Source organism: Salvelinus alpinus, chromosome 23 (assembly GCF_045679555.1).
Source record: "Salvelinus alpinus chromosome 23, SLU_Salpinus.1, whole genome shotgun sequence".
NCBI lineage: Eukaryota > Metazoa > Chordata > Actinopteri > Salmoniformes > Salmonidae > Salvelinus > Salvelinus alpinus.
The window spans coordinates 21824133-21850040 of NC_092108.1; the positions used below are offsets into that span (position 1 = coordinate 21824133).

General features: G+C 39.7%; 2 protein-coding genes across 4 annotated transcripts in view; one reads left to right on the forward strand and one right to left on the reverse strand.

Annotated features, from left to right (window-relative positions):
- LOC139550561 (corticotropin-releasing factor receptor 2) overlaps positions 1–9401 on the forward strand; it is a 75824-nt gene extending 66423 nt beyond the window's left edge. For both annotated transcript variants that reach the window (XM_071361517.1, XM_071361518.1), the window contains 3 exons: positions 4556–4691; positions 5525–5566; positions 6201–9401. In XM_071361517.1, coding sequence (XP_071217618.1) covers positions 4556–4691; positions 5525–5566; positions 6201–6341 — 319 coding nt within the window. In that variant the 3' untranslated portion in view covers positions 6342–9401. The remainder of the gene's footprint in view (positions 1–4555; positions 4692–5524; positions 5567–6200) is intronic.
- Positions 9402–18307: 8906 nt separating this feature from the next.
- Positions 18308–25908, reverse strand: part of LOC139550564 (myosin light chain 1, cardiac muscle-like) — a 68059-nt gene continuing 60458 nt past the window's right edge. The window contains exons 1-6 of one of the 2 annotated variants that reach the window (XM_071361521.1): positions 22521–22706; positions 20487–20514; positions 19506–19655; positions 19050–19223; positions 18715–18792; positions 18308–18604 (exon numbers count right to left, since the gene is read on the reverse strand). In XM_071361521.1, the coding sequence (XP_071217622.1) occupies positions 18576–18604; positions 18715–18792; positions 19050–19223; positions 19506–19655; positions 20487–20514; positions 22521–22622 (561 nt within the window). In that variant the 5' untranslated portion in view covers positions 22623–22706 and the 3' untranslated portion in view covers positions 18308–18575. Of the gene's footprint in view, positions 18605–18714; positions 18793–19049; positions 19224–19505; positions 19656–20486; positions 20515–22520; positions 22707–25908 lie in introns of those variants that run through there. The other variant, XM_071361520.1, reaches the window with a different exon arrangement.

Consider the following 25908-nt stretch of genomic DNA (forward strand, 5'->3'; position numbering starts at 1 on the left):
AGTATAAATTATTTCAAATTGCTTATATTTAGCAAACCAGACTGCACAATTTTAATTTATTTTTTATTTTTTACAGATAGCCAGGGCTACACAACAACGCACAAACATAGTTTACAAGCGTTTATGTTTAGTGAGTCCGCCAGTTCAGAGGCAGTAGGGATGTCAATGGGACGAACTGAAAGCACGTATATTCTACCAACGGGACATTAAAACTATAATATCTTATGTTTCACCGAGTCGTGGCTCAACAGCGATATTAAGAACATACAGCTGGTGGGTTATACACTCTATCGGCAGGATAGAACAGCAGCCTCTGGTAAGACACGGGGCGGGGGCCTATGCATATATGTAAACAACAGCTGGTTCACGATATCTAACTCTCGAGGTTTTGCTCGATGAGCTTATCATGAGTATCTCATGATAAGCTGTAGACCACACTATCTACCTAGAGAGTTTTCATCTGTAATTTTCGTAGCTGTCTACAGACTACCACAGACCGATACTGGCACTAAAACCGTACTCAATGAGCTGTATACCGGCATAAGCAAACAGGAAAACGCTCATCCACAGGCGCCGCTCCTAGTGGCCGGGGACTTTAATGCAGGTAAACTAAAATCAGTTTTCCTAATTTCTATCAGCATGTTAAATGTGCAACCAGAGGGGGAAAAATCTACACCACCTTTACTCCACACACAGAGACTCATACAAAGCTCTCCCTCGCCCTCCATTTCGCAAATCTGAACATAATTCTATATTCCTGAGTCCTGCTTACAAGCAAAAATTAAAGCAGGAAGCGCCAGTGACTCGGTCTATAAAAAAGTGGTCAGATGAAGCAGATGCTAAACTACAGGACTGTTTTGCTAGCACAGACTGGAATATGTTCCGGGATTCTTCCGATGGCATTGAGGAGTACACCACATAAGTCACTGGATTTATCAATAAGGGCATCGAGGACGTCGTCCCCACAGTGACTGTACATACATACCCCAACCAGAAGCCATGGATTACAGGCAACATTAGCACTGAGCTAAAGGGTAGAGCTGCCGCTTTCAAGGAGCGAGACTCTAACCCGGAAGCTTATAAGAAATCCCGCTATGCTCTCCGACGAACCATCAAAAAGGCAAAGCGTCACTATAGGACTAAGATCGAATCATACTACACCGGCTCCGACGCTTGTCGGACGCAGCTCTTTAATTATTTGTAATTCTTATCTCTTACTTATTTTCTAAAAACTGCATTGTTGATTAAGGGCTTGTATGTAAGCATTTCACTGTAAGGTAACCTGTTTTATTCGGTGCATTTGACAAATCAAATTTGATTTGATTTGATTTGATGATCAGGGATGTTCTCTTGATAAGTGCGTGAATTTGACCATTTTCCTGTCCTGCTAAGCATTCAAAATGTAACTAGTACTTTTGGGTGTCAGGGAAAATGTATGGAGTAAACAGTACATTTCTTTTGGAATGTAGTGAAGTGAAAGTAAAAGCTGGCAAAAAAATATAAATAGTTAAGTAATGTACAGATACCCCAAACACTTACTTAAGTAGTACTTAAGTAATTTACACCACTGCAAATTTCAAGCCATCCAGAAGTGAAATTTTGCTAAAAGGAACAGTAATTTCCTATAATTTTGACAGACATGATATGTGACTGAATGGTAGAGAGTGGACTGGTCTTTCCAAGAATGTTATCACCACAGAACCTACTTGTCTAGGTTCCATTTTGTCTGGGGGGGATAAAAACACAACTTAGTCCAATCACTTACAGGAAGTACACTTACATGACCAAAAGTCTGCTCGTCAAACATCTCATTCCAAAACCATGGGCATTAATATGGAGTTGGTCCCACCTTTGCTGCTACAACAGCCTCCACTCTTCTGGGAAGGCTTTCCACTATATGTTGGAACGTTGCTGTAGGGACTTGCTTCCATTCAGCCACAAGAGCATTAGTGAGGTCAGGCACTGATGTTGGGCGTTTAGGCCTGGCTTGCAGTCGACATTCCAATTCATCCCAAAGGTGTTCGATGGGGCTGAGGTCAGGGCTCGGTGCAGGCCAGTCAAGTTCTTCCACACCGATTTCAACAAACCATTTCTGTATGGATCTCGCTTTGTGCACAGGGGGATTGCCATTCTGAAATAGGAAAGGGCCTTCCCTAAACTGTTGCCACAAAGTTGGAACCACAGAATCGTCTAGAATGTCATTGTATGCTGTAGCGTTAAGATTTCCCTTAACGCTACAATTTTCCTAGCCCGAACCATGAAAAACAGCCCTAGACCATTATTCTTCCTCCACCAAACTTGGCACTATGCATTGGGGCAGGTAGCATTCTCCTGGCATCCGCCAAACCCAGATCCGTCTGCCAGCTGCCAGTTGGTGAAGCGTGATTCGTCTCTCCAGAGAATGCATTTCCACTGCTCCAGAGTCCAATGGTGATGAGCTTTACACCACTCCAGCCGATGCTTGGCATTGTGCATTGGTAATCTTAGGCTTGTGTGCAGCTGCTCGGTCATGGAAACCCGTTTCATGAACCTTCCGACGAACAGTTCTTGTGCTGACATTGCTTCTAGAGGCAGTTTGGAACTCAGTTTTCACTGTAAGGTCTACACCTGTTGTATTCGGCGCACATAACAAATAAACTGATTTGATTTGATTTAGTGAGTGTTGCAACCGAGGACAGACAACTTTTACGCACTACACTCGGCGGTCTCGTTCTGTGAGCTTGTGTGGCCAACCACTTCGTGGCTCCTAGATGTTTCCACTTCACAATAACAGCACTTACAGTTGACTGGGCCAGGTCTAGCAGGGCAGAAATGTGATGAACTGACTTGTTGGAAAGGTGGCATCTTATGACGGTGCCACATTGAAAGTTACTGAGCTCTTCAGTAAGTCCATTCTACTGCCAATGTTTGTCTATGGAGATTGCATGGCTGTGTGCTCGATTTTACACACCTGTCAGCAACGGACACAAATTTGAAGTGGTGTCCACATAATTTTGTAAATATATTGTACCAATGGCTACTCTAATTCATAGTTAACATTGGAATGTCCACTCACTGTTTGTTTGCTCTATAGGTGGTCTGTAAAAAAAGCTTTTAATAAAGGTGATACAATAACATTTCGACCGACATGTTCTTTATCCTAATGTGGTCTTCCTCCTTACTCGTAATACATTGTATATATTGTGATGCGAGACTGCCAACCCAATTTATTGCAGTCATTACAACCTCCACTCAACATTCACATTTTATGGAGAAATTGATGGAGCATTTAAATCTGTTTAACAACTCCCTTCTAACTCAACAAAGTGATGAAACGGTCATCTGCTTTATTATGGATGAATCCCTTCAATATGTACTTAACTTGCACGCACCATTACATAACATTCCTATGAATATATGGCCACACACACACACTTACGCACACACACTTACGCACGCACGCACGGACACACACACACACACACACACACACACACACACACACACACACACACACACACACACACACACACACACACACACACACACACACACACACACACACACACACACACACACACACACACACACACACACACACACACACAGACAACATTTTCCATTATGATCATTTCTGTTTGAAACAATGTCCCCTCTTTTTCATTAGAAATGAGGTGTTGATGTTGCACAGTGTCTAATAACCTTGTATATCATATTCATAGAACAACTTGCATCGTCCTCAAATTCACATTTAAGCTCTTTTTCATGGTGGATTATTTGAGAGCAAGGGGGAAATCTCAAATCCCAGCAACGTCTGCAGACCTCTGTCCTAAAGAAAATATCTTATTTTACTCCTATGCTGACATTGCTGTCATTGGGTTCCCAGTGGATTTATATCCTTAGATACGATATGTAATGTGCTATTTGAGGTGTAACCTGGGCCATCAACTGCTTCACAGTTTAGGTAGATTAGCTGAAATCCCATCATATTTGGATAAAATTAAGAATGCCATTTGCAACCAGATACTCAAATGGGCCGCTTATAATGTTCGACTTTTGTTCTGGCATCAAGTTGTTGATACCACGGCTTTTCACTTTTAAATGTATTTCTTCTCAATGCGGTTCTTTTATCTAGAATGGTAGAACAATCCTTGCATAATTTAATTCAGCTTTATTTTGATAAGTGCTTTTTGTTATGTAATATCTACCGCAAAACCCGAAGGAATAAGCTCCATTCCCTCCTCAACCTGCTGGAGGCAAGCCTTGGGCAACATTGTCAACAATAACAAAAACTCCCTCTTATTTGAGTCAGTAGTCTTGTGGGATGGGGTTCTAATCATACTTACTCAGAATGTGTATCTCTGACATTCATTATTTGGGGTCTTTTGTAAACAGATTGTGGTAATGATTAAAAGCAAGCAATCTACAAAAATAGAAAGAAAGGAAACCTTTTGGGTCTTTCAATGCTTTTTTGTATTGACGTACATTGAAACAAGCAACCACTTTCCCCAGTTACTTTTGTAACTACTGTACAGTAAATGGGAGTACTGATGTTTTTCTGTTATTTCCTTCACAGAAAAGCGGTCAAAGCGACGTTAGTGTTACTGCCTCTGTTGGGGATCACCTACATGCTATTTTTTGTTAATCCCGGAGAGGACGACATCTCGCAAATAGTTTTTATTTATTTCAATTCATTTCTACAATCATTTCAGGTAAGATCATGGAGTCTGTTCTTTACCAAGTTGTGCCCCTCTTTTCCCAAGAACACAAAATCCCTGAACCTTTATAAATCTGTGTCATTATCTTTGTAGCTTTAATATACTGTTAATGGAAGGTGTTATAGGTTTTATAGCCTGTGGAAGAAGGACTATTTGTAGGCTACTATTGTAAGGCTTTGTGAACCTGGCCCTGGCTCCTTTATTGTCAAGTGTTCTGAGCTGTCAGGAGAATGTTTGTAGAGACATGTATGTGGGCGTGAGTTATGCACAGTGGGTATTCTCAGTGTAAATCTTCCCTCCACAATGCAAGGCTGAGGGGGTGGGGAGAAGGTGCTGTGTTAGTGATGCTGAGTGAAGGGATGTGTAGAGGATAGGATACGGGTCCATTTTATAACAGTTTTAGACTATTCTTACACAAATGTTATGAGAGGTTGTTCCATCCTGATTTAATACTCCTATTATTGCTCTGTATACTGTATAATTGAAATGGGAAATGTATTTATGAATCATTCAATTGCTTTGTGGTTATTTCTATGCACTTTGTAACATTAACTCAATTGGGAAGAAAATGTAACCTTCCACTTCTCAGAAAGCGGCATTTTGTTTACATTAATCACATTTTAATTCTGAAACAAATGCCTATTGCTAGCATACCTTGAGTGGAAGTCAGATTATCTGGACTCGGTCAGAAATATCTGACCAATAGCTGATATTGTCCAATACTGTGCATCCCTATTTTAGTTCATTGATAAAGATAGCTCAATGAAAACAGATTGTACATACATTCTGTACTATACATTCTAACAGTGTCCTGTCTTGCTTTCCAGGGGTTCTTTGTTTCAGTATTCTACTGCTTTCTAAATGGCGAAGTGAGTCAACAATGATCTTTTCATGTGTGTGCATTGCTGTGTGTCAGATCGCTATGTAAAGGTCTGAGAGGCAGTAGACTTCTAGTCCTGAGACCCTTATTTCACCTCTATCATGGAACGCCATCCTTACCCTGCAGGCTATTTTTGAACATACATTACTGTAGATGCTCTTTATTTTTCTAGACCTATTTCCCCCATCTTTCCCCCTTACATTAGTGAAGCATCATTGTTGAAAGTCATTAAGTGCCATAAAAAGGGTCATGAGTCATTCTGTAATCGGGAAAAATGTGACTCCCTCCTGCTGCTGCTGTTACTAAGGTTCTCCACTTCCTTTAAGAAGCTGTTATTGGTATACACACAAAACAAATACAAATTGTTAGAAGTCTACAGTGGCTACCTTGGAAACTATTTGATGTGAATCCTCATGTATCTGAAATGTATTGTTCTGTACTGTTTTGTAAAGATTTTTTCTTGGCAGTTATTCAAATGTCAATTTAAGTTAAAGTGATTTCCTGTGTCCTACATATTGTGTGTCCTAGATGCTTTGTGTGGGGATAGATGTAGTATACTGTAGGAGGTACAAAGAAACATTGACTGCCCACCACTAATACAGTTTTTCATTGTAATCTTCCAGGTGCGCTCAGCCGCCAGGAAAAGATGGCATCGTTGGCAGGACAACCATGCCCTGAGAGTGCGTGTGGCACGTGCCATGTCCATCCCCACCTCACCCACCAGGATCAGCTTCCACAGTATAAAACAGACCACAGCTGTTTGACCTGGATCGCCAATTTCAAAGGTCACCTTTGGAAATGTCCCTTTTCTAGGGAAGACACTTGTCTTAAGGCATCTCTCCATAAATGTTGTCCATTTGCTTTATTTATTTTCCCCTCTGCATAAAGACAGAGACAGAGCACTTTGAGAAAGAGACCATTAGGATTTACCGTAACATGACGTCCTAGGACGTCACACAGAAGTCAGGACCATTCAAAACAGATGGGCAAGGTTGCCTCTCCAAATGAACATTGTGAAGTAATTGCAGAGTCTAAGTTGTACTGCCATTGCATCAAGAGCTGTTATCATACTATAGTACACCAGGTTATATTTTAATAGGTCAGGAAGGTTGACCTTTCAAGGCCCCGTGCTGAATGCTGATGAGGCAAAACAAAAGCAGTGTTAGTGTCAAAAGAGACCCTAATCACTCCCAGTACTGTACTGTACTAGTGGTATTTATATCCATAACCCTTCGTTATTTCATATCTATGAGAGGGCAGAGATAATTTAAGCAGGGTTGTGCTTTAACAGTGCAGGCATGGGATGCAATTGCATTCTGTGTCTTGCACACCAAGTTTGAGATGAGATTAGAGAGATGTAATTATTCTGTTAAATAAGGAAGTGATACTGTTTGGTTTGTCATCAGCACCACTTTTATGAGCTGTCAAAATGTCACCCTAAGAGCTTTTCATTTGTATAAATGTTTTAAGGCTAATTTATTTTCAGATTGTTCCCTGCCAATCACTCTCAAACACTTTTGAACAGCATAACGTCAATGATGTGTTTTTCTCACTTCTGTATAAAAAACCCTAAGGCTACTCTAAATAAATCGAAGCTATCATGCACTGGGTTCGAGTTCAGATTATATCCATTATCTAATGCAAATAATGGAGATGGGACTGTGATTCAGAAACATTTATATGACACTTATTTCAAAAACTAAACACAAACACTATTTTAGTGTCGCAGACCCTTATTTCAGTCCGCATAATGCCACAGCTGTCCCAAGTCAATATACATTTTAAGGTACAGTACATTAAATCCTTTTAATGTATTAAAATGATTTAATTATTTTCTCTCTTTCAAATCCCAATGTGCTGCACTTAATCATTGTCAATGCTAAGCTGTTGTGTCCAGGAGCCAGAGAGAGATAGAGCCTGATGAGTTAGAGTTCCATTTGGCTTCCTTAATGCTTTGCCCTGCTCAGGTCAACATGCCAAGCCCTGCCCCGGTAGTGACTGACCGACCATCTGACCTGCATGGGTGTTATCCTCCTCTCCCTCCAGGCCCATTGCAGTGTCATACAAGTTCCAGGCACTTAGACAAGCCTGGTTATTCAGGCTTCAGTAAGCAGTTCTGGGAAATAGAACAGTAGAACCCATGCACCCATGGAATTAACTTGGGATTTGGAATTGTAGAAATTGTGTAAATAGATGGCATGTTGGGGACAAACTCACTAATCTGGTGTGGAGGTATTTCTCTGATTTGGATTCAAAAGCAAACTTCTTTGGTATCAATGATACATGCTTGTTACCTGACTAGTTGCCATGAAGATAATGATTATGGCAACAATATTTCTCATAATTTTTGTTACTTTTGGAGTAGTAAGGAAGACTGCTCCAATAAAACAATTTCACATCTGTTGAGGTTTGCTGTTGTGAAAGGGGCTTAGATATGACTCAGTGACTACATCAGAAGTAATTATTGCTTTACACATTCTCCTGCAATTGAAATTGTACTCTAAACACATTTATGTTGTACAAAAGTTAATTAAAATTACTTGACAAATGGTCTAAAATTGCTTGTAGGGAAAGGTATGGTTTGATAATTGCTGTGAACATGATTGCCCTGTCATGACCATTAGAGTTTACATCCCTTGATTGCTCTAGGTCAAATTTTCTGGAACAGCTGTCTATGTAGCAGTTCTCTGTGATATTTTCATACAAAATGTATATTTTCATAATTGTGACTGAATCCATATGCACAATAAATCTCTTGAATCAAGGTATTCAAGCAAACAGTCCCAATATCTATATAAATCATGAATGTACTACGTAAATAACGGTCAATATTTAGCTATTTTCTGGTCCTAAATCACTAAACACTGTTGGTTGAACATCATTTTGTTATTTATGTTTGGGAGGTGCCTCCAAGTTGAGTGTTTATTTTGGAGAAGTTTTACTCAGATTTAGGGGTTCTAGTTTGAGAATGTCTAAAAAGAAGAATATATCTTCAAAGAGTGCGATAAAACATGTATAACCAAAATGTTTCGTTGTAATGTACATAAACTCTTTTAAAGTTTGTTGTATATTGTAATTAGTATTTGTATAAATGTTATGACGTAAATATGTTTTTTTCTATTATACTGTTGGAGTGAAAGTGATTCATTAAGAACATGCAGAGCATTCAGGTTACATGAATACCTAGGACCATCCAAAGCAATCATAGAAAGGTATGAATATTTTAATAACATTTTACTTCATCATCTCACAATCTCTTCTTGTGCAGCTTAAATTGTACTTTCCATTATGTTTTTAGTCTATTGAATTCATTACAATTCTGCACATACAGTACTTACTACAGTACTCCTATGAAAGTTAAAACTCACCAAGCGAAATCCCCCCCAACATTTTTCTTTGATTGAAACATGAAAATTGAGATTTAGTTGTTGCAATTTTTATATTATTTTATGAATATATAATGAATAGTTCATTCAAAATGACAAATTCACCAAAGATAACAGACACGTTTACCTGAATATGTTTACTTGTTGTCAGTGCACTTTCTCTGACCAAATCATTTATTTTTCATATTTTGTACAGCTTCACCATTCTCTGATTTATTCTCAGTTTAATAACTTATTAATGTACAGGAATGCATTTTGGCTGTATGTTGAAACACCAACGTTGCCTTTTAGAAAAACAGAAAAGTGTGTTTTTGTGGAAAGAAGAAAAACTGTGTTTCTACAGTAAATGTTGTACTGTGTATGATCGATATACATTTATAAAAGTACATGTGGTAAAATCAACCTTCAGATTTGAAATAAATATTCTATTCAACTCTCTCTGGTTTGTAATATCTGCTACCCTTATCTCACCTCACTTGCTCACATTGTATATAGACTTATTTTTTTTCACTGTATCATTGACTATATGTTTGTTTTACTCCATGTGTAACTATGTGTTGTTGTATGTGTCGAACTGCTTTGCTTTATCTTGGCCAGGTCGCAATTGTAAATGAGAACGTGTTCTCAATTTGCCTACCTGGTTAAATAAAGGTTAAATAAAATAAATAAATAAATAAATACCTGCAATCTTGTCCAGAATCTCCAGACATATTCATACTTATTCAATAAACAGTATTCACTGAGGAGACAATGAGGAGAAGGGATTGCATGTTGTGCATTGTATTCATTCTATTTCATTATACCAATACTTGATTTGGATTAGGATATTTTGGATCCAGTAAATGTTTGATAAAGGCTTGCCATCTCTAACCGCAGACTGCCATTAAAATGACTGAATAGAATAAATATTTGAATGATGAAGGATGCTGGCTTCACCGCCAGTGTGGCATGCTAGCCTTACATGCAGATGTTAGACCCATTGGTATTATCTTAAAATGGCCTAAGGAAGTGGAAGGTTATATAATATGATTGTGGATTGGATTTTATACTATATTATTCTGACTGTGGTTGGACTGAGTGAAGTGGAGCAGAATAGGCTGCCTATGCCCAGACCCCTCAAAACTCTACTTTGTGAGTTATACATCCCTAACAATTAGCTGTATCTCTTATTCAAGCCAATAAAAACTTGTTTTGAAAATGACTGCTCCTGTTGCTTGACAGGCGTATCAAAGGTGGATTGTGGATCTGATGTGCCCCCCAGGCTATAGCTCCAGATGCTACTGGGTCCTCTTCCATCAACTTGTAATGTTTCCCTTAAGAGCACTGTGACTATTTTCAGTTGCATTTCACCAGTCATAAATGTAGCTAATGGTACATGTCATAACTGCATGTAGAGTAGCTAGGAGCAAAGGGGCCTCAACTATGTGTCTCCATCAAAAACTAACATAATTCCGGCTACAATGTATAAATGTATAAATGTATAAATATATACAGTGGGGAGAACAAGTATTTGATACACTGCCGATTTTGCAGGTTTTTCTACGTACAAAGCATGTAGAGGTCTGTAATTTTTATCATAGGTACACTTCAACTGTGAGAGACGGAATCTAAAACAAAAATCCAGAAAATCACATTGTATGATTTTTAAGTAATTAATTTGCATTTTATTGCATGACATAAGTATTTGATCACCTACCAACCAGTAAGAATTCCGGCTCTCACAGACCTGTTAGTTTTTCTTTAAGAAGCCCTCCTGTTCTCCACTCATTACCTGTATTAACTGCACCTGTTTGAACTCGTTACCTGTATAACACACTCAATCAAACAGACTCCAACCTCTCAACAATGGCCAAGACCAGAGAGCTGTGTAGGGACATCAGGGATAAAATTGTAGACCTGCACAAGGCTGGGATGGGCTACAGGACAATAGGCAAGCAGCTTGGTGAGAAGGCAACAACTGTTGGCGCAATTATTAGAAAATGGAAGAAGTTCAAGATGACGGTCAATCACCCTCGGTCTGGGGCTCCATGCAAGATCTCACCTCGTGGGGCATCAATGATCATGAGGAAGGTGAGGGATCAGCCCAGAACTACACGGCAGGACCTGGTCAATGACTTGAAGAGAGCTAAACCATTAGTAACACACTACGCCGTCATGGATTAAAATCCTGCAGAGCACGCAAGGTCCCCCTGCTCAAGCCAGCGCACGTCCAGGCCTGTCTGAAGTTTGCCAATGACCATCTAGATGATCCAGAGGAGGAATGGGAGAAGGTCATGTGGTCTGATGAGACAAAAATAGAGCTTTTTGGTCTAAACTCCACTCGCCGTGTTTGGAGGAAGAAGAAGGATGAGTACAACCCCAAGAACACCATCCCAACCGTGAAGCATGGAGGTGGAAACATCATTCTTTGGGGATGCTTTTCTGCAAAGGGGACAGGATGACTGCACCGTATTGAGGGGAGGATGGATGGGGCCATGTATTGCGAGATCTTGGCCAACAACCTCCTTCCCTCAGTAAGAGCATTGAAGATGGGTCGTGGCTGGGTCTTCCAGCATGACAACGACACAAAACACACAGCCAGGGCAACTAAGGAGTGGCTCCATAAGAAGCATCTCAAGGTCCTGGAGTGGCCTAGCCAGTCTCCAGACCTGAACCCAATAGAAAATCTTTGGAGGGAGCTGAAAGTCCGTATTGCCCAGCGACAGCCCCGAAACCTGAAGGATCTGGAGAAGGTCTGTATGGAGGAGTGGGCCATAATCCCTGATGCAGTGTGTGCAAACCTGGTCAAGAACTACAGGAAACGTATGATCTTTGTAATTGCAAACAAAGGTTTCTGTACCAAATATTAAGTTCTGCTTTTCTGATGTATCAAATACTTATGTCATGCAATAAAATGCAAATTAATTACTTAAAAATCATACAATGTGATTTTCGGGATTTTTGTTTTAGATTCCGTCTCTCGCAGTTGAAGTGTACCTATGATAAAAATTACAGACCTCTACATGCTTTGTAGTAGGAAAACCTGCAAAATCGGCAGTGTATCAAATACTTGTTCTCCCCACTGTATACAGTATCAGTCAAAAGTTTGGACACACCTACTCATTCAAGGGTTTTTCTTTATTTTTACTATTTTCTACATTGTAGAATGATAGTGAAGACATCAAAATGATGAAATAACACATACGGAATCATGTAGTACTCAAAAAAGTGTTAAACAAATAAAAATATAATTTACATTTGAGATTCTTCAAAGTAGCCACCCTTTGTCTTGATGACAGCTTTGCACACTCTTGGCATTCCTCAACCAGATTCATGAGGAATGCTTTTCCATCAGTCTTGAAGGACTTCCCACATATGCTGAGCACTTGTTGGCTGCTTTTCCTTCACTCTGCGTTCCAACTCATCCCAAACCGTCTCAATTGGGTTGAGGTTGGGTGTTAGTGGAGGCCAGGTCATCTGATGCAGCACTCCATCACTATCCTTGGTCAAATAGCCCTTACACAGCCTGAAGGTGTGTTTTGGGTCATTTACCTGTTGAAAAACAAATTATAGTCCCACTGAGCGCAAACCAGATGGGAAGGCTACCGCATGGCAAGCGGTACCGGAGCGCCAAGTCTAGGTCCAAGAGGCTTCTAAACAGCTTCTATCCCCAAGCCATAAGACTCCTGAACACCTAATCAAATGGCTACCCAGACTATTTGTTTCCCCCCCCCTCTTTTACACCGCTGCTACTCTCTGTTGTTATAATCTATGCATAGTCACTTTAATAACTCTACCCACATGTACATATGACCTCAACTAACCGCTGGTCCCGCACATTGACTCTGTACCGGTACCCCCCTGTATATAGTCTCGCTATTGTTATTTTACTGCTGCTATTTAATTACTTGTTACTTTTATTTCTTATACGGATTTTTATTTTTTTTAACTGCATTGTTGGTTAGGGGCTCATAAGTAAGCATTTTACTGTAAGGTCTACATCTGTTGTATTCGCCGCATGTGACTAATAAACATTTATTTGATGGCATACTCATCAGACCAAAGTGTAACGCTCGTCTTCCTCCTCTTCTGAGGAGGAGTAGTAGGAAGAATCGGAGGACCAATGCTCAGCGTGGTAAGTGTCCATATTTTAATAAAGAAATAGAACACTGAACAAAACAACAAAGTGAAACGAACGAAAACGAAACAGTCCCGTATGGTTAGACACAGACACAGGAACAATCACCCACAACCCACAATGACAAACAGGCTACCTAAATATGGCTCCCAATCAGAGACAACGACTGACACCTGCCTCTGATTGAGAACCATATCAGGCCAAACACATAGAAACAGACAAACTAGACATACAACATAGAATGCCCACTCACATCACACCCTGACCAAACAAAACATAGAAACATACAAAGCAAACTATGGTCAGGGCGTGACACAAGGGACAGATTTCCACCAGTTTAATGTCCATTGTTCGGGTTACTAGGCGCAAGCCAGTCTCTTCTTCTTATTGGTGTCCTTTAGTAATGGTTTCTTTGCAGCAATTCGACCATGAAGGCCTGATTCACACAGTCTCTGAACAGTTGATGTTGAGATGTGTCTGTTACTTGAACTCTGTGAACCATTTACTTGGGCTGCAATTTCTGATGTGCAGTTAACTCTAATGAACTTGTCCTCTGCAGCAGAGGTAACTCTGGGTCTTCCTTTCCTGTGGTGGTCCTCATGAGAGCCAGTTTCATCATAGTGCTTGATTCTTTTTGTGACTGCACTTGAAGAAACTTTAATTTCTGGATTTACTGAACTTCATATCTTAATGAAGGTCATTTGTCTTTACTTATTTGAGCTGTTCTTGCTATAATATGGCCTTGGTCTTTTACCAAATAGGGCTATCTTCTGTATACCACCCCTACCTTGTCACAACACAACTTTTAATTGAAATGCATTCCATGTAGAAAATTCTAAAAAAGAAAGAAAAACCCTTGAAAGAGTAGGTGTGTCCAAACTTTTGACTGGTACTGTACATATCAAACAACTAATTACCAATGAAAATTAAGTTAACCTCCCTGCGATTTCATAGATTAATTTAAAGGGATTGGCATGTCATGATTGCACATGGATTTTCTGCTCCAAATAACATCCACATAAATGTGACCATTCAGACCCCATTCATCCAAACGCTGTAGACACGCACAGCCACATGCATGCATTAACATACACACACATGCCTTCAAACTATAGTAGTTTATGATCATTGTTCTGTGGTAGTGGAAGGAGAGTTGATAGTGGCAATTGTAAAAGTAGAAGAGGTTGTGATGATGATAGTATTTTAGCAGTACTATTGTAGTTATAGCTGTAAAAGTACAGTAGTATACTATACTTGCTATAGCGGTATTTGTCATAGCACTTTTCTTATAGAGGATGCATTCCAAAGTGCTTAAATAAAATTAAGAGACAAAATCAAGAGACAAATTAAGATAGTAAAACAACAGTAAAATAACAATGCACATGAGAGACATGCTATATTGCAGTATTTGTCTCAGTGTGCCTCCAGAGAACGACTGACGGGAGCAGGTTTGTTTATCAAGTCATTCAGGCTTATTGACCCTCAGTGTCAGTTAGTACAGCAAGCAGCATGTAGGGTTCTCCCTGGGGTTGAGCCACAGGGTCTGGGGCTAAAACAACATGATTTGCTTACTGCTACAGCACCACTGTTCACTCGATTCTTCATAGAAGTCAGATATTCAACTTGGCAAACAATTTGATATACATGAAAGGTAAATAAGTTGCAGTCATGATGAAGCCGATATACTGAAATGGAAATATTTAAAAAGAAAAAAGGACAACATATGGACACTGGTGACTGATGTATACCTACTGATCTGTAAATATCGAATCATCTTAAATCCGATTTGTAATACCATGTGATTATTGGGTATTATCCTGCTGAAAACAATGAATCAAACAAACCAAACAGCCACTAAATGGTCTCTGGTTTTCCGACCACTGGCTCTATCTATTGGTTGGAGGTGAGAGGCCAATGAACCTACTGCATACTGTAGGCCTATACATTACCCACTACAGTAATGTGTGGGATCTTTAAAAACGAAACAAAATTCTTCTTATAAAATGGCATGATTTTTTTGTTTAAAAATAATAATAAATTCCGCTTTTGTATTCAATGATTGATTAGGTCTGCAACATGTTTTTCGGACAGTTATTTATCATTACCTGATGCAGGTCTGCCCTCTTGTGTCTGCAATCAGCCAAACAAGTGGCATCATTCAGGTGCCACAATAGGTCGTGTGGTTTGATAAACCACAGAAGAGAAAAATGAAGACATAAAAAGGGGACCTTGTTCTACAGTATGTGTACACTGACAATAATTACCTCAGACATTTGCGATAACTTTAAGCAGAGTTATTCCTTTCAAGTGAAATTGTCTTATTACAGTTTTTTCCAACTGCTTACACACGTTTTCAAAACTGTCTCCTTTTTTCAAAACTCTACACACAATTCCCAAAACTGCACACACAAAATGCAAAATGCCTCACATCTTCAAAATGTAACACTGCATTCAAAATGCCATAAACACATGTCAGAATGAAGCATTTGCATCAAATGGCAAACACTGCTTTCATAATAGTACATTTTTGGATATACCATGTAAACACTGTTGTTCTAAATCTAAAGCTCTTTGGTCTTTCATAGGCTTATATCTACATTTCAATACAATGTTCTACAGTGAACGTAATCTGCTGAGAGGGGTAACAAGTACACTGTAAACACCAATGCAATGTAGAAACAGAAAATATTTATTAGGCCAAACATTACTGTTGTATACAGTAGCATACAACAAAACCATAAACATATGTAAACCAAAAGTATATTCTTTAGAATACAGTAAAGAACACAATTGTGTGTGTGGGGTCCCGAGGGGGCAGTCCAGGAATTGGTAGGGGGGGGGGGGGGCAGTCACCAGTGCTAAGCTACGCTTCATCTCTTCTCCGGCCTGAGTCTGGCCACAATACTTCGTCCACATCACAAGATACGTTTTCTCTTGCCAAACATCGAGGGAAGTATCTCCTAGCATGGCGTATCCAACCTTGGACAGAGGCAACCTCTATGTCCCCACATGCGTCCTCCATTGCCTGGAGAAGCAGCATGCGGGCATAGGGTTGGCGATCATACACTTTCCAGCGCCAGGCTGAGAAGAATTCCTCTATGGGATTTAGAAAAGGTGAATATGGGGGTAGGTACAAAACTACAAATTGTGGATGGGTGGCAAACCAGTTTTGGACCAGAACAGCCCGGTGAAAACTAACATTGTCCCATAAAACCACAAATCTAGCAGGCTCCTGATCTGGATCAGGGACAAGCATTGTGTAAATTGCATCCAGAAAAGTGAGCATATGGCCGGTGTTGTACGGACCCAGTGTGGCATTGTGATGGAGGACCCCGTTGTGAGTGATGGCAGCACACATAGTTAAATTACCCCCACGCTGTCCAGGGACATGTCTCTGTCCTATTACATTTCTTCCGCGGCGCCTGGATTTGGTGAGGTTGAAGCCAACCTCATCCACATAAATAAATTCATGGCGAATTACATGGGCATCCAGCTCCAATACTCTCTGTAACAGACAAAATGATATACAGATGAGTAAATATGGTATGTCTGAAGTATTGGAAGTAGTGTTGCATACATACCTCTACAAAGTCATGTCGCATATTCTTGACTCTGTCAGAGTTTCTCTCAAATGGCACCTTGTAAAGTTGTTTCATCGTCACTCGGTGCCGTTGGAGGATGCGTTGTATGGTCGACAGGCTTACAGTATTGATGTTGTTAAAGATGGTGTCATTATTCAAGATATGCTCTCTTATCTCTCGAATCCTAATTGCATTGTTGGCCAAAACCATATTTATAATTGCAGTCTGTAAACAAGCGTCCTCGTCCTCCATGATGTCTTTGCCTTTCCACTCTGTACAGAATTCAAACACAGTATGTGTTCAGCATAAAAAATGTACAAAAGAATGTAGTACAGCATGATAACCAACCTCATTCATTCAATGCAGTGCAGGAAATGGATGGCTTAGAGTTACAAATGTTTATGCAATACTATGCAGTCATACGTATTTTACAGTACATTACTGTAATGCTAAAATAGTCATTAGATAGTTGCATACCCATTCTCATTTCTGAAGGTTCGAATTATGGACGCCACGGTAAATCGACTCAAGTTGGGCTGGACTCTCAGTCCAGCCTCTCTCATGGTCAAACCGTGGTTGATCACATGATCAACAAGTGTTGCCCTAATCTCATCAGAGATGGCTCTCCTTCCTTCTCTTTTTTGCCCTCGTCCTCTTCTTCCTCTTCCTCTCCCTCCTACTCCTCTTGCTCTCTGTCCATTGTTGGCATCCATTGTTCAAAACATGTAATCTGACCTTTGACCTATTTATAGGCCTATACTACAGTAAAGCAGTGATTGGTTAGTGATCAGTTAAGCTATTAGTGTTTGCAAATGTGAGGAGTGTGTGTGTGACCTGGTGAATAAGTGTAGCATTTTGATTGGTTGTGTTTGGAAAAGGAAAGCAAGTCACTTCCTGTTAGATTTTTGTGTTTTAGGTAGAGAATTGTGTAGTGTTTTGAAAAAAGTGTTTTATGCAATTGACAACTGAGTCAAAGGCTGAGAAATAGCTTATGCTTTTGGATATTTGGTGTGTAGTGTTGCACTTTGAGTGAGAGGTTTCAAAAATCGTGTGATTTTTGATTTTGTGTGTAAGCAGTTGGAAAAAACTGTAAGTAAAGCAAAGACAGACGAGACAGTGGAAGAACAGATACTTTGTGACCACATCCTTCATTACACATAGTGTGTGCCTGGACTGAGAATGTATGTGATAGAAATACTACAATGGCTACTGACCATGTGTGAATGACATATAGTACCTTACAGAAGACACATGTCAAAAAAGGAGTCCATCTCCTTTCTCCGTAAAAACATAATTTGTATATGTCTTCATCTCATGCTAAAGATTGTTCATAAACTTACCTTGATGCAGTAAGAAGAATTGTCATTTTTGATATATCAAGATGAAGGACCTCAGTATGGAGTTTGCCTGTTCCATTTAAGTTGTATTTTTGGCAGTTTCTTTGAATTTATCACTGTGAAGTGCTTGTTTGGTAAAGTATGTTAGTTAGACCAATAGCACCCTCTTTTGGTTGTAGGCTACATGAGGAAGCATTGACCATAGACCCCAATACAGAACATGTCACATGGCAAGAGAAATATGACAGAGGAAAATCAGTTACAATAGGTCAAATGAAAATTAGGAAGTAAAGTTGCATAATACCATAATAATGAATCATTCTGTTTAATTACACGTTTTGATCCACAAATGAACAGTGGGGATATACAATAACATTTGTTATTTGAGTCAACATGAAGGGGAACGATAAAAAACAATGAACAGTTAGTTGAACGGTCCTGTCACGTGATGGAATAGCAATCCAACTGGGCACATAGGGATGAACACATGAGATGAGAGGCATGGTGTGGACTTTACATAAACATATGAACAATCATCTGTCTTCAACTATCAGGTGTCTCAGCGGTGGCAGCCTTTTTAAGATGCCATGACGTGTTTTACAAAAGCTGTGAAGACAAATAGCCAAGGGAATTAGGTACGGAAATATTGATTGATTTAAAAGGTATGTTTTGGAATGTTTGGTCAAAGAGAGCAAGAAGAGGGTATAATTTCTTACCTTCGTAGTTTACACAGCCATTGGCATCCTCCTGGTTTGTCATGAGCTGCTCAACCTCATCCTCCTTCATCTTTTCACCTATAACCAATAAAACATACTGTTCAATTCCCTTTTTAGTTAAATACCATTTAAATTGAGTCTGCCCTAAAATCTTTATAGTCTACATTAGCTGTGTCCCATCCTGTATGTCATATAGCCAACTATTCTACCGTTGTCAATGGTCTGACAATAAAGAGTTGGCTACTTCCCATATAGGATGGGACCAGGCAAGGTCAAACTATTTTAGACTGTATTATTGTATGCTATGTTAAAGATGTCTAAGGCCTTGGACTCACCCAGTGATGCCAGGACGTGCCTGAGCTCAGCGCCCATGACTGTGCCATCGCCCAGTTTGTCGAACACCCTCAGACCCTCAACAAAGTCCTCATATGTGCCGCGGTCCTTGGCTTTGCAAATGTGTTGGTGGATTGGCAGGAAGCTGTCGAAGTCCAGCATCTTTGTTGTCATTTCTTTGTATGAAACAACAAAATCAAATGTCATTGAAACCATCCACACTACCACCAATACAGGAGCTAGAAATGTAGAACATTCACTTAGATTCTATTAAAATAATACATATTCCATATATGATTAACCAAATTAGATTTCAAATATAAAAAGTTAATAATAGGTACATTTTAAAAGATTATTGATAAAACATCAAAGAAAGCCTACTGATCAACATATTGTTTTTTTATTGGTTTTAGAAACTCCCCAAAATAAACCGATCATGGAATGTTGCATGGACTTACCCTCAGGCTTGGGCTTTCCAAGGACGTACATGATTTCTGCGTTGGTGGGGTTCTGCCCCAGTGCCCTGATCACATCGCCACACTGTCCGTATGTGATCTTCATCTCATTGAGTGGTGTCCTGTCGAACAGCTGGAAAGCATCCTTGAAATCTGTGGAGAGAGCAACACAAAAGTGGCGTTGTGTTTCTAGATTATTTTCCGCTTGTCTGTCAGGGCCCTAAAAGCAGGCTGGTCTCACAGCATGCAAATCTCAATTTGAGTAGAGGATGGACATTTTCAAAAGACAATGATTTACTGTTTCTTTCTCTCAACACATCTCTTTCACTTTCATGTACTTCTGTCACATTCAGTGGTGGAAAAAGTACCCAACTGTCATACTTCAATAAAAGTAAAGATACCTTAATAGAAAACGACTCAAGTAAAAGTAAAAGTCACCCAGTAAAATTCTACTTGAGTAAAAGTTTTAAAGTATTTGGTTTAAAATATACTTAAGTATCAAAAGTAAGAGTATAAATAATTTCAAATTCCTTATATTAAGCAAAACAGATGGCACCATGTGTTTAGTGAGTCCGCCAGATCAGAGGCAGTAGGGATGACCAGGGATGTTTGGTTGATAACTGCGTGAATTGGACTCTTTTCCTGTCTTGCTAAGCATTCAAAATGTAACAAGTACTTTTGGGTGTCAAGGAAATTGTATGGAGTAAAAAGTACAATATTTTCTTAAGGAATATAGTGAAGTAAAAGTAAAAGTAGTCCAAATATAAATAGTAAAGTACAGATACCCCCAAAAATGTACTTAAGTAGTACTTAAAGTATTTGTACTTAAGTACTTTACACCACTGGCCACATTCATGTACTTCTGTCACATTACACTTTCATGTACTTCTGTCACACTACACGCTCATGTACCAGACTCGTTATACAAGTACTCATTGTGAAAATACAGTCAGCAAACTGTAACAACAATAATCTCAATCTTACCTTCAATTTGCTCGGGGGTGAATTCAAGCTGAAAGGAAAAGCAAAATCATTAAACACTATTTGGTGCAGGATGTGAATGTGAAGGGAAGTTTTAAAATGACCAACAATATAGACGTCAAAGTGAACTGCATGTTGTGAGCAACAGTGAAAATGACTTTGAAAAACTGAGGTCAAACACATAAAGCCTTGATAGTAGTTGTATCACCCCACTCCCCGTTATGACACCCCCACTGTAGGTGTCCAAACAATATAGAGATTCCTCAGGCTCCAGTTACACTCCACTTATTCTAGTTATTTAAAGCCAGGGCTTTAATTTATGGCTGACCTTCAGACAGACACAGCCTCCTCACACATGCCTCCTGCTGACAGTTTTGATTGTGCACATGCCTTTGACCGACTGCTTTTCCTGTCTACGTTTTACACCAGGTCTGTTGTCTTAACGCAAGATGATGTGTAAGATGGAGGTTACAAGTGTCATGCAAATGATTAAGTGACACTTCACCAGCATAGAGACAAAGTGCCCTATTAAAAGGGTAAGCATTTCACAGCTGATGAAGGAGGTCAGGGTTGAGTCACTTGAGTCCCTCTGGATGAACCTGAATGTAAAGTGAATGTGAAATGGAGGAGAAAAGGAGGAGAAGGACACTAAAATGTAATTGTGCTTCTCCCACATTTCTGGTTATCTGAATAACTTCAAAGGTCTAACCGAAAGCTGTATTAAAATCCAATTTCTATTAATTTGATATCCTTCATGTAAAGAGGATCGCACCCTTCTTGGCGATTTTCCTATTGTGTGTGTTGGATTTGTTTCAGATAGTCATAAATTACTGTCAGATCTGAGGATATTTAGAGATCCCAGCCAACAGTGGAGCTATGCGAAAATATTTGAAAAACATATTTTTGCATGTTTTTAAATAAATGGCCTTGGTAAGATATATATGTATTTATCTTTGCACTTTTTCCCCCTTTCTTTTCTGCACAAAGCCAGTCAGCCTTTCGATTTGGGTGGTCTGCTATGCATGGACATAAATTAAAATCACATTGTGTGGCTTTAACCTCAATACATTGTAATACAGCTGCTCCCTCAACCATGGATAAATGTTACCCACATAGAAGAGCAACATAAATGTTACCCACATAGAAGAGCAACATAAATGTTACCCACATAGAAGAGCAACATAAATGTTACCCACATAGAAGAGCAACATAAATGTTACCCACATAGAAGAGCAACATAAATGTTACCCACATAGAAGAGCAACATAAATGTTACCCACATAGAAGAGCAACATAAATGTTACCCACATAGAAGAGGCAGAAAGAGCCAGAAACAAACGTTGTCTCGTGTAAGCTAATATATACCAACTCAAACCTCCATCAAGTTCAAGCTACTTTGGCTTATGTACAAAACAATGTGACTTACAATGGTAAATAATAGTATAAAGAAAGCTCAAGGCCTGTATTTGCATATCATGTAAATGATCATTGTTGCTCTTCAATCTGTCATGCTACTGGTGTTGTCTTATCAATGTGGAAACGGCTGAACAGTACGATTCCTATTTGAATGCACTGCACTGTTCACGTCACATGGTGTCTCTGATGTTCTTGAAAAACACAGATGACTATCGATGGAAGACCAAACTCTTAGTGCCATCTCCTTGAAAGGTCAGTTTTGCCCTCAAGTGGATAGATGGCTTGATGTTGAGATTAAGGGTATTACATTTTTCTTATCAATTTCATGAATGTGAAAAGAATGGAACCTTACCCATATGATAGTAAAATTATGTCCTGTCTGATAGCCCAGTATCGATTGTAGCATCTAATAAACATATGATAAACAGCCTTTTTCAATCTTGAATAAATCTCTAATCATTTTAAACACATTTGAAGATAACGAATAATTGAAAAACATGTTTATGTTAATGTTTCCCCTACCATCTAGACCACCATCCAACACTGACATCCAAAGCTCATCACATTTTCCTTATTCCCATCGTCATGCAAACCAAAGTGAAAATATGAGTTTTTCTGTACCACAACTTCTGCAGGGTTAAACTCCGGGATCTTGACGGGCTCAGGCTCTGGGGCCTTGGGTTTGGGTGCTTCTTTGGGCTCTTCCTTCTTCTTGGGCGCCATTGTGAGAACAGAGATGCACAACTAAGCACAGGAGCCACAGGAGGAACAACACTGCAGAGGGTAACACTTTGGGTAGGGGCTGGGGCCCTTTATTCTGTCAGTCCAGGTGTCATCCTCACCCCTCCCTGGCCCACAGAGCTGCCAACAATAGTGAGTGTACTATAAAAGGCCATGCTTTGTGCTTCTATTTAAGACAGACTATGCACATCATCAAGATGCCTACTAATTTGATTCGAAATCCCCTGCCTGGGTCCTCATCCTTGAATCCAGCTATTTCTATCTAGTCCATTTATGTGTTCAGGTGTGCATGCTAACTGTTCCTGTAGATGGTAGTTAGCATTGGCTCGCAAAACTACCTTTAACTTCCTTCATACTAAACACAAATAAATAAGAATGGTATCCATAAGTTCATCTGACTCTGGGGAAGTAGATAAAGGGCTTTATTGCCAAAACCCTGAACTTTCCCTTTAAGGGAAAATGATAGTGTTTTAACCGAAACACCTTGTTCTACCAGTTACTGCGCTAAGGTGTTGGGGGGGGGGGGGGGGGGGCATGTGATCATCTGAGAGGCAGACGGTGAATGCGACACACATTTTCCTGCCATAATAATATTGATAATACCCTGCAATTACTCTCCACTCAGATTGAATATTGCATAATGGCAAATAAATTTGTATTATCTGCCACGGATAGGACCAGAGGACATGTGTGTGGGCAAGCATGGTGGGTCTGTGAGATTATTATTTATTTATGGGACAGATGTTCCTATCTGCAGGGATTTGCAGAGCATTAGTGACAGTGTGGAGAGAGATTTGAATAGTCTCTCTGCTGGCAGTAGACCCAAAGGCATATTAATTGCTCTTGGGCTGGACTTTTCAGATGTTAGCTTATGGACCTGCTAATAAAAAATGGCTTGCTTGATCCATGACAAGACGCCGTTGTCTCTTTCTGAACAGCTTGCCCCAGAGAAATCCACAGCACCGTGTATTTTCCCCTTCAGTTAACATGCAGGATCAATCTGATGGAATTATTGGTTAGTTTCACACTGACTGCTCAGCTTGCCTTGCACAAAAAGACAAGGAAGGAAACTGTTTCATTATAAGAGGATATTGAAATTCTGTGTTTAGTGATGCATACTGCTGACTATGCATAGAAAAATGGAGAGAAGAATAAGGAAATAAGATCAGTGTCAGAGAAACAAAGCATAAACACAGCACACACTCCTCCAAATAATGACTGTGTCTAATATAATCAATGAACTGTCAAGAACCTGCCAAGTAATGGTATCTTTATTTAATCCGAAGAAAGTGGTCTCCCATCCAATGTCTATATTAGTCCACATTGCGTTGTTTGTTTCTGACAATGCTTGTGTCCTCTTGTCTGTATGCTACTGTACAAGGACTCTGGCAGCTGCTTTGTGGTTGTATTTCAAGACCCTGTGACTGATACAGTACTGTATGCCCATGTCATGTGAAAATTTGACAATATGTTTGATTCATTAAATAAAGTTTATGGTGTGACCGATATAATCTAAATGAACTGGTCTTCCTTATGTACTTTTGTTTCCTAGAATATCACACAGGCATGTGACCAATTTTGGATTGGTTCAACACCATCTCCTGAGCTTCCCAGTTTGCCACTTTTAACTTCCGATTGCTTCCTACTTCCAGATTGTCTTTGAATTGTTTCAACATTTGGCAAGTAAATACTGAATGAGCCTAGAGATTTCCTGTTTGTAATGATGAGTGAGTATACTGCTCAAAGAGGGAATATAAATACTAAATGAGATGAGAGATTTCCTTTTCCTCCATTAAATGGTCACACAGGCGGCTAAAAGCTTTACTCTGACAACAGGGTTATATGATCATTGAGAGCTTGGTTCTATCGGCATTTTAGTCAAAATGGAGTTATTGACATAGCCTTGTTCTGTTGAATGTTCTCTACTGATATAGTGCTCTAAATACCCCAATTCATGTTGTTAAGTTCAAAAGAATACAATTTAAACATTTCTGACACCGTTCAAACTAATCAGAATTTAGAACTTTAAAGCCAATCATCTCAGAATCATCTTTTTGCAGATAAAACTTTATAGTCCCAAACTCTCAATGTGTCAATCTGGGCTGAATGAAGTGAATCCATACAGGGGTTATACAAGGCTACATCTCACTTTACCTGGAGAGCCTACCAATCAAAGGCAAAATAACAGCTTATCAGCTAATAACTCTACAGAGCCCTGTGTGAAAGAGGCAAGGTAGGCGTAAGGCCAGCAGTGCAGATGTCATTATCACAGGCCGTGATAACCCACAATACTGTGAATATAATGTGATTATTGTGTCAAACATCATACACTGGCTACTGATGAAATCTGTTAGTGTTACGGAATTGATCACCTCCAGTATTCAGAAATCATCCTGCTCAATGTCATTTGCATCAGTTATCATACCAAAGTGAAATGTTCTACCAGCCATGAAATGACTGATAATTGCATAAATATGTCAGTAAAATTACTCTCCGAACAGACAGTACTGCAGCTTGTCATTATAATGTTGTAGTGCCTATCCAACTCATTGCTGGCTTGCACTTGCACTTGAACAGAACCCCGGCCAGTCAATGAGTGTCAACCTACATAGAGACACAGATGGAAACTCAGTGTGTCAGTTAGGGTATAAATGGATCAAGCCCTTCATAGCTCTAACTGCCACCCCACGAACATTATATCAGATGATTGACATTGAAGAGGGCTATTGCAGTCATCCCAGAATGACCACCCCATGGGGAAGCTCGTAAAACATGCATGATCTGTCCAGTTTGCTATTTTGGTGCTGCCTGTTGTTCTCTCTGGTACGTACCTTGGAAAGGGTCCAGACGATTTACAATGTCAATTGTTATTTGGCCCCCAAACAAAGTGAAGCGACCTTCAGTGCAGCTGTACTGTAGCAGAGGCCGCTTAGCAAACTAAAGTCCTAAGTAAGTATAGACACACATAGTTTGGACTTTACTGTTTGGATTCAATGAAACACAGTAACTTCCCTTAATCCAGAAGGGACGAACAGAGAAGGGTACTAACTAAAATTAATTAATTTATAAGCTGGACACTGTCGAATAACAGCCGTAGAGCACAATTATCCAGGAAATTCAACTGGCAATGTCACAAATTATGGTTCTGCCCTGCCGCGTGGCAGGTTATAATTCCGTCTAAGTTCAGGAGGACGTGGATAGCCCTATTCTCGGGGAGGAAGAGAGTTGATGATTAGAAGGAGAAACACCTATCAAGGTCCCCGATAAC